The sequence below is a fragment of the Ictalurus furcatus genome, chromosome 28 (assembly GCF_023375685.1).
Source record: "Ictalurus furcatus strain D&B chromosome 28, Billie_1.0, whole genome shotgun sequence".
In the NCBI taxonomy this organism is placed as follows: domain Eukaryota; kingdom Metazoa; phylum Chordata; class Actinopteri; order Siluriformes; family Ictaluridae; genus Ictalurus; species Ictalurus furcatus.
In genome coordinates this window covers 16,235,925-16,245,401 of record NC_071282.1, presented here as the reverse complement: position 1 = coordinate 16,245,401, position 9,477 = coordinate 16,235,925, and the positions used below count along the sequence as shown (strand labels likewise).

The 9,477-nt window shown below is 40.8% G+C and overlaps 1 protein-coding gene across 2 annotated transcripts; it reads left to right on the top strand.

Moving 5' to 3' along the window:
- The first annotated feature begins 1,256 nt into the window (after window positions 1-1,256).
- On the top strand, window positions 1,257-9,416 carry fktn (fukutin). Of its 2 annotated transcripts, XM_053618696.1 has the most exons (10): window positions 1,257-1,347; window positions 1,744-1,940; window positions 3,793-3,849; window positions 4,087-4,287; window positions 5,302-5,579; window positions 6,293-6,425; window positions 6,881-7,010; window positions 7,615-7,748; window positions 8,245-8,369; window positions 8,676-9,416. In XM_053618696.1, the coding sequence occupies exons 2-10, from the start codon at window positions 1,839-1,841 to the stop codon at window positions 8,887-8,889; spliced, it is 1,374 nt and encodes a 457-aa protein (XP_053474671.1). In that variant the 5' UTR covers window positions 1,257-1,347; window positions 1,744-1,838; the 3' UTR covers window positions 8,890-9,416. The 2 variants fall into 2 exon arrangements, with proteins under 2 accessions (XP_053474671.1, XP_053474672.1); XM_053618697.1 differs by lacking the exon at window positions 4,087-4,287.
- Window positions 9,417-9,477: the final 61 nt, after the last annotated feature.

Sequence of the window (9,477 nt, the reverse complement as noted above, 5' to 3'; positions counted from 1 at the left end):
TTTCCCTTCACTGGATCTAAAGGGCCCAAACCTGTTCCAGCATTCACAAAGCAAGGCCCATGGTTGCCAGAGTTGCATTTTTAAACCATTTTTGAGCATTTTCCTTCACCCAATAAGTCATTAAACTGTTTCCTGTTAGCTTTTTTAAACCAAGGAATAACGTTTCACTGTATGTTTTACTTTATGAGAATTTCAAGAGTTTGATTTCTACACCATTTCGAAAGTGAATTGATTGGATATGACCGGTCTGTGGCTAGGCAGCCCCGTATGCAGCAAGCTGTGTTCTGACACCCTTCTATCAGAGCCAGCATGAACTTTTTCAGCAATTTGTGCAATTTGTAGCTCTTCTGTGGGATCGGTCTTTGCTCCCCATGCGCATCAATGAGCCTTTGGCGCCCATGACCATGTCACCGGTTCACCGGTTGCCCTTCCTTGGACCACTTTTGGTAGGTATTAGTATACCTAATGTTATTATTAGGTACTGTATACTGGGAACACCCCACAAGACCTGCTCTGACCCAGTTGTCTAGACATTACAACTTGGCCCTTGTCAAAGCCGCTCAGATCCTTATGCTTGCACATTTTTTCTGCATTGAACACATCGACTTCGAGAACTGACTGTTCACTTGCTACCTTATATATCCCACCCCTTGACAGGTGCCACTGTAATGAGATAATCGATGTTAGTCATGTGACCTGTCAGTGGTTTTAATATTATGGCTAATCGGTGTAAAGAAAATGTTCTGGCGCCATCTTGTGGCAAGACATAGTCCTGGCGCAATCTTGTGATAATACATGGCTTTGGCGCCATCTTGTGGCAAGACGACAAAAAACAAATCTTTGCTGGAATTAGACGTATTAATTAACTAAATGTACATATTCAAATCACAAACGAATTTTACATAATGAATAAACTGGCGTTACATTTGATAACACCAGAGATACTTTTTTGTTGTAGTCCAGGACATGACAAAAATGTGTCGTGTGGTGGTGTGTAAAATAAAGACTCTCTGTATGGTCTATGATGCGATGCGCAACGGTTAAAGTTCAGACCATGTAATAAGATGGAGAAATTCAATTAAAGGCTAAAACCTAGCATTAAAAAAAAAACTAGTATTTTCCTCATTTGTAAGTCGCTGTGGATAAAAGCGTCTGCTAAATGAATAAATGTAAATGTAAATGTTTTCGAAACGCGTTTCCGGCGTTTGTCCTACGCGGCTTGCCGTCCGGTTGTGTCCTGTTACAACCAGAAGAAGGAGAAGAATGAAATTATTATAGCTAGAAATATATTATGGGATTTATCTAACCAGGGATAAAATTGACTAACATTAAATGCTTTTTCGATGAGTAAGTTTGCAGAATGTCAAACAGTTGAATATGTCAAGTCATTCATTATTTGAAGGCGTTGTTATTTTAAGAAATAAATGTTGTGAGAGCTAGCTAGTAGTGGCAGTGTTTGTGCTGTTAATGTGCACGCGCATCGACCTAAAATATAATACTATAAATATTATACTCATGGAAGCGTAATGCATGAGATTTAATTCATTGCAGTGGAAGCAGGAGACCATACAGCTGATATGTTGAAAGTCAAACACCCTTAAAGTACCATTAAGAAGTAAATAATAATTATAATTGTGTGTGTGTGTATATATATATATATATATATATATATATATATATATATATATATATATATATATATATATGTATGTATGTGTGTGTGTGTGTGTGTGGTGTTTTCAGAGCTCCATGCAGCCATCAGTCCGGGTGTCCAAGCATGGTGAAGGAGTCAGCCTTATGGCACAGCTTGTCAGGATCACATACAGCCAGACTCACTCATGGCCAGAGTGAACAAGACTGCAGTGCTGGTGCTGCTCATCACAGCCAGCTCCATCTTCCTCCTGTTTCAGCTTTATTACTACAGACAGCACGCCAACAAGGTGAGCAAACACTACAGAACACACTGAAACACCACCATCCACAAATATCCGAAAAGATCAACGACGTATTCGTCTTCTGACCTATCGTCGTGTACGTGTTAACTCGGATCTGCTTTATTTATTTCCACGTCTGATGTATAGCACATTCAAATGAGCTTAAACCCTCGCAGGGTAGTCAGTGGAGTCCAGATGAAATAAATTGTATTATCCGTCTGTGATAATTGTCTTATCAAATGTTTTAAGAAGGAGAAAACAACACCTTCAGGAAAGCTGCATAAATTTCTCAAGGCTGGTGATGAAGTGAGGGTATAGGGTCCTGGCTACAATGCCAGTGGAAAATTTAATGGTTTAAGCTAAAAGACCGAAATAACAGATTTGGACAATATAATGATGCTACTGGTTAAATGTTGCTGTTTTCCACTGAATGAATTTTAACCAGGGGAACGATGTACTGTAAACAAGGGGATCAGATATGGGTCTAATGTACACCAAGCAGCCATAACATTAAAACCACCTGCCTAATATTGCGTAGGTTTCCCTTGTGCAACTAAAACAGCTCTGACCCGTCAAGGCACGGACTCCACAAGACCTCTGAAGGTGTGCTGCGGTATCTGGCACCAAGACGTCAGCAGCAGATCCTTTAAATCCTGTAAGTTGTGATGTGGGACCTCCGTGGGTCGGACTTGTTTGTCCAGAACATCCTACAGATGCTCGAGCGGATTGAGATCTGGGGAATTCGGAAGCCGAGTCAACACCTTGTTCCTCAAACCATTCCTGAATCATTTTTGCAATGTGACAGGGCACATTATCCTGCTGAAAGAGGCTACTGCTGTTAGGGAATACCCTTGCAATAAAGGGGTGTACTTGTTCTGCGACAACGTTTAGGAAGGTGGTACGTGTCAAAGCAACATCCGTATGGTGTAAAAGAAAACGGGATTCATCAGACCAGGCCATCTTCTTCCATTGCTCGACGGTCCAGTTCTGATACCCACATGCATATTGTATGTGTAGGAGTGGGCACTCTGACCGCTCTGCAGCTACGCAGCTCCATACACAGCAAGTGTTAATGCACTGTGTGTCCTGACACCTTTCTGTCATAACCAGCATTAACCTTTTTAGCAATTTGTACTACAGGAGCTCGGACCAGACTGGCTAGACTTCGCTCCCCACATGCATCAATGAGCCTTGGGTGCCCATGACCCTGTCGCCGGTTCACCGCTTGTCTTCCTTGGACCACTTTTGGTAGGTGCTAACCACTGCATACTGAGAACACCCCACAAGACCTGCCGTTTTGGAGATCCCAGTCGTCTAGCCATCACTATTTGGCCCTTGTCAAAGATCCTTACGCTTGCCCATTTGTTGACTGTTCACTTGCTGCCTAATATATCCCACCCCTTGACAGGATGCATTGTAACGAGATAATCAATGTTATTCACTTCACATGTCAGTGGTTTTAATGTTATGGCTGATGGCATCTGATTCAAAATGTCAGAATTGTGCATCAAGGCCTGCAAGTTAAATGCAGCTTTTGTCTTACTATGCTTGCTTGAACATACTGTATATCAGTATGTCTAGCATTTAATTAGTTTTAATTATATGTACATTTTAGTAGTCAAAAAAGTGCATTTGAACTAACTCTTCTTCTTTTAGTTTATTTGTATGTTTGATTTTTTTTTTGTAATAATTATTATTATTATTATTATTTCGACATGCAGTTTAAACAGTGCTATAACTATGAGCTTCCCTTAATTCCTAGCTACATTATCCTTGTAGTTCCAGCACAAACCTACAAAACGAAACTTTATTTGATTTTATAAATGAATTGTTTCTTTAACGAGTGCTCGTTCCATAGCATGGACTTCAAGCGCCGAGCGGTAAAGGTTACCCAACAGGGAAAGAGGCGCAATGGGTGAGTCAAAACATTAGAAGAATAATATAATCGTTATCTTGCAGGTGGTACAATCTAATCTACAGTCGTAGAGAAAAGGGTTCTTTAAGGATTCATTAGTTAATTACAGGTTCTTGGCAAAGAGAGATTTGCTTTATTATTATTATTATTTAAATAAACTATTTCCAAAACACTATGTAAAATGAATATTTACAACAGTGTACGAATTCCTCTGTTGTCATCTTGCACTGATCACAGCATTTAGTGAAAAAGTTTCTGGGCCTGGCCCATAAGTTCAGCTTGCCTGTGTTTCTGGTGGACACGGCATCTCTGAGCCTGCTCTCCCAGGATGCCGTTCTGCTGAAGGACAGCCAGATGAAGGAGCCTCACTGCACCTTTCTGTGCACGCACAGGGACTTCGTCACTTTCGGCCTGCTTGGAAACCTCTGGAAGTATGATGTAAGGATTTCCGCTGGTTGAACGAATCACATCTGAAAAACATCTTGTAAACACAGCTGAGATATGTACCATGGCACTGCATCTCTGCATGAGACTAGTAGCACGTGGAGACACGTGGTAGACCGTGCTTATGGAATTTTCAATTAGTAAATAATATGTGTACCGCAGTGCTATTGTATTCTTGATTCGGATTGGTCAGAAGGTGTTGATTCTTTTTATTATTAATATTATTCCTTACGTCCGACTTTTAGAATAATAATAAAGTCATCAAAACTCAACACAAACGGAGCTATGGGAATTATAGTATAAATAGTTTAATATTTTAGCGTCTTCAAAGTAGACGCCCTTTTTGCGTAGAATTTCCAGAAACGTATTCCTGGCGTTTTCTCAACTAATTTCTTGAGGAATTTCCCCTGAGATAAACTTTTTAAACAGTATTAAAGGAGTTCCCACCGACGCCGGACACTTATCGGCTGCTTTTCGGAATATTTCGCTCCGAGTCGTCCATTTAAGACAATATTTTTCCGTATATAAAATGTTAGTTTTCTAATGAAAGAAGTGAATATGTTGGGACAATTATTTCTAATCATTTTTGTCTACAAGACTGATTTCAAACATTTCAATCATACACCTTCAAATCAAAAGCTTTTTAAGATCATGAGAATCATTTCAGTCGAGTGTCCACAAACTTTTGACTGGTAGTGTACGTTTTATTACTTGCATACGTGTGATGCTATACGATTGCATATGCTAGGATCGGATCACAAACATAAAGAAGAATTCAACATAAAAACAAATTGCCAACTTTAAGATTCAACATGAATTGCGTGATTTAAAGACCATTCTAAAACCTCTAGCTGACATTTCAACTTAATTTAGTGAATAAACATACAACAAAACAGACAATAAGAGAAGCAAGTGATCACCAAAGTGTTAAACTTGTCTACCATAGTATTTCCCTTAACTGGAAGAGTGTACATGTGCTAACTATCCCCTCATTCATCACTCGCTCAGGCTGGCCTCCTGGAGGCTGCAGAGGAACGCGGACTGGAGCTGTTGGAGATCAGAGGTAAAGACCCCAGGCTGGTCAGCATGGACGACCTGTCAGGCCGTGACATCCCTCTGCACCTGCTGTTCCGCTTCAACGGCCGTCTGGTGCATGTGGTTGTGCTGTATGAACGAAGCGGCAACTACCTGTGGCACGGGCCGCTCAGGCTCCGAGGCAGCATGGACCGCGCTTTTGCTCCCTTCAGGGACCTGGAGTTCGGCCGCTACGCAGGGGCCTACAACAGGTACTCAGTGTTCGAGACTGGAATCCTGGATCACGTATGGTTCTATTGTGAACGGGAATCCTTTAACTAATATGTCCTCCAAATTCAGATTTTCTCTAAGGAGAAGACTTAAAGCGCACCTATTATGGTTTTGAAACGTGCCTAATTTTGTATTAAGGGTCTCATACGATAGATTTACACGCATCCGAGGTCAACAAACACTTTAACGTGCTGATGATTTAAACTGCAGCATTACCTTTTTTCCCCCCTCAGTGTCACAAACGACTCGTTAAATGATCCGTTCTAAAGGATTCGTTCTAAACTCCTCCTTTCAGAGAGCATACTCTGTTCTGATTGGTCAGACGTCCCAGTCTGTTATGATCGGTCTACCGCTGTCGGCGAGCAGCCGATGAAGACCAGAGTCCGGGTTTTTTGTTACAAACCTATGTCGGTTAGTACAGGAAGTAAAGTCTGGAATCACTAACGACTCGTTTCAGCTGTTCAGAATCGTTTCCTTCTTTAAGGAGTCAATAACTCCGTTTGTCGTACGCTATGACTTTTTAATACTTTGCAGACTTTTTACATTCATAAACAGCTCTATAACACATTACATGAAAGATAATACTTGAAAACCCATAACAGGTGCACGTTAAAGACATGGTGGAATAATACGGAGATTTAGCAACAATTTCATCAACTTTATCATGTCACGTAATGTCATTTTCCTGTTCTAGGCCAGATCTTATTCTGACCACTCTTGATGGGCTTGACGTGCGGATCCCCAAAAACTTCTCTCACTTCAAGAACGAACGTTCCAACAGCCACTTCCTGGAGTGCAGATATCGAGAGGCTGCGGCCTTTTACCAGGTTCGTTTCGCTAATATTTCCGATTTCTGTTTTTATTCGGGAAGCAAAACCAATCGGTACCGATATTCATTTCATTTTAACAAAAACGAACAACATTGTACGCCATTGTGTTTCTGACGGGATAAAACTGATGCACGCTATTAACATCCTATTGACATAAGGAGGCGTGTCTAATTTCCTGTCAGTCATGTTCCCTGCCGATTCAGAAAGCCCCGCCTCTTACGTAAATGTGGGTAATGAGGGTTTCTGACATAGTCAACACACATGCATGCGATTTTGAGACATGGCTTTGTAATGAGCAGCTATTTTGAGGAGATCTCCATGCCATCACTACCAGAGTGGGTAATGTCATCTTGTTGAAGAAATATCATTTTAACGTCGTAGTAGATTTTAAATAGTAGTGTACTATATGCTTCTGCACTTACTAAGGTATAAATGAGCATCTCTCTTCCCAGCTGTATCCAGACGATACGTCACCAGAGGCCATGGACTTCAGGATGAAGGCCAAGAGTCTGCTCCACCTCGCTGCTCGAGTTCTCAGTGGGATCGAGGTTCCGTTCTGGCTGAGCAGTGGTACTTGTCTCGGTGAGTAGTTGTTGGATCGAATTATTAAGAGACATAATAATCAACAGTAATATTCCTGGCACTAGATAATCTTGCCTTGAGAGCACAGGTTCATAAGAAATAAAACTTCTGTGGGGATTATAAGGAAATAATCCGCAACGGGGTGGTGTGTAGTGTGGCCCGGCACAAAGTAGAGTTACTGTTACCACCTCAAAGCTCATTTATTTTCCAATAATAGCAGTCCTCAAAGAGTTTTATTCCTCGTATACCACACAAATTTGTCACCGATTACATTTTTTTGCCTTTATCAGGCCGTACAGGATTTCGCGGCGTTTTTTCGTGGTTGTCGCGGCCAAAAATTCTTGATTTTGCCGCGGCTTTTAAAAATATTTGCGATGCAACTTGGGGTTTCTTGTAGTGCTACTTGAATTGGCAAAATTGCAATCGCTCGAAATAGTTTTACACGGTTTTTCGCCGTGATGTTTGTTGGTAAATGAGACCTTTTATGTGTATCGATGTTCGCACGTGAATCGAAATTAATCACTACCTTCTGACCAATCAGATTCAAGAAATCAACAGATATAATATATGATATGATATGATATTCATCCCTTTCATGTCACAGGTTGGTTCCGGCAGTGTAACATCATTCCCTACAGTAAAGATGTGGACCTGGGCATCTGGATCAAAGATTACAGGCATGACATCACACAGGCATTTCAGAAGGCTGGACTCTCCCTCAAACATAAGTTTGGAAAGGTACGGCATCTTACAATTCTGTTAGCTAGCTATTCTGATCAATCCCCTGAAGGGAAACTTATTTGAGCTCTGGTTGAATTAAAACGATGAGGTCTGAACAGATCAGGAAGTATCTGAATCAGGCTAAATTGATGGGATCGATCAGTGTGGAAGTTGCCAAAGCTTATCATTTCCATCCGAACAATCGTGCATCCATCCAGGGGAGCGTAACTGCTCCTTATAAATAAACTGTGTCCATAAAAAATATCATTTCATGATTTATGATGGTGGAACCTTAACACTGGTATTAGTTTCTCTATGTAGTAGTTTCATGTCGTACTCCCTATACAAGTGCACCACATAGGCAATAATAATGGTTTCTCCACCAATCAGAATCAAGAATTCATCAGCACTGTGATATAAATTTGATTTGCTTCTAAGTTGAACCTCATCTTCATAGCTCGTATGAACTACCCTTGGTCCAGACTGATTCTTCATTGACCTGTCTCACATGCAGATAGAGGACAGTCTTGAGCTCTCCTTCCAAGGCCTGGATGTAAAATTGGACATCTTTTTTTTCTACGAGGACGGTGACATCGTTTGGAACGGAGGCACACAGGCGAAGAGCGGCAAGAAATTCAAGTAATGTGTTTTATTATTATTGATTGACTGATCTAGTAGTGGCATTAATCTAATGAAATGGACCCGTGCCCAGGTTGTTATGTTATTTCTAATTAGCATATCATGAATATTAATAGATTCTGACTTTTTATGAGGGTTATGGTGAAGAAAGGTTTTTATGCCATTTTATTAGTTTCCTGGGTATGAAATAAATATTAAACGATGTGTTATAGTTTGCTAGATAGTTTAGATTATCTAGCAATGTGCTACCAGGGTGCAAATCCACAGTGCACTACGTAATCCAGTGTGTCTCTGTCTCCGTCTCAGGTACGTCTTCCCTCGGTTCAGCCTGTGCTGGACAGAGCTGCTGGAGTTGAGGGTCCGAGTGCCCTGCGAGACTCTGGACTACGTGACTGCAAACTACGGGCCAGAATGGAACATTCCGGTCAAGGCCTGGGACTGGAAGAGCTCGCCACCCAACGTGCAGGAGAACGGCGTGTGGCCCATCAAGGAGTGGGACGATGTTATCCAGGTCAACTGAGGCGGGTGGGAACTACTGTAAAGAATCAAGAATAGTGCGTAGTGTAGAAATGCCACACCAGTACAGATACATGGATGCCATAAAACATGGTTTCCAAATGCAGCGCATCAATCTGAAATACACTAAAAGTGAGGTACATGCTAGGAGGTAACCAGAGAAGACTGTATTTCCACACTGTATTTTTTTTTTTTTTTTTTTTTTTTAAACTCCTGATAATAACTGAATAATTTAAACCTTAATGCAGGTGCTGTGGTTTTTCTGTGAAAATGTGAAGTTGTAAGCAGATACCTTGATCTACTGAAAACTGTCATGGCTTGTATTACTATTCTGAGTTTTCTGTAATCTTCCACCTTCGATCTGAAACGCTAAAATTGTGATTTTTTTTTTTCCTTTCTCTAAATAAAACAGCCGCACCTCAACCTAAACTGTAGCCCATGTCCTTTTTAATTCCCCCATGGAAAACGTCATGTTATACAAACATTGAATCAAGAAATAGGATATTATATAAGGAGTTAAACAAAAAAAATTCTCAATCATAAATGATATTCATATATGAATCATATATGTTAATGCCTGGATTAATCCTAT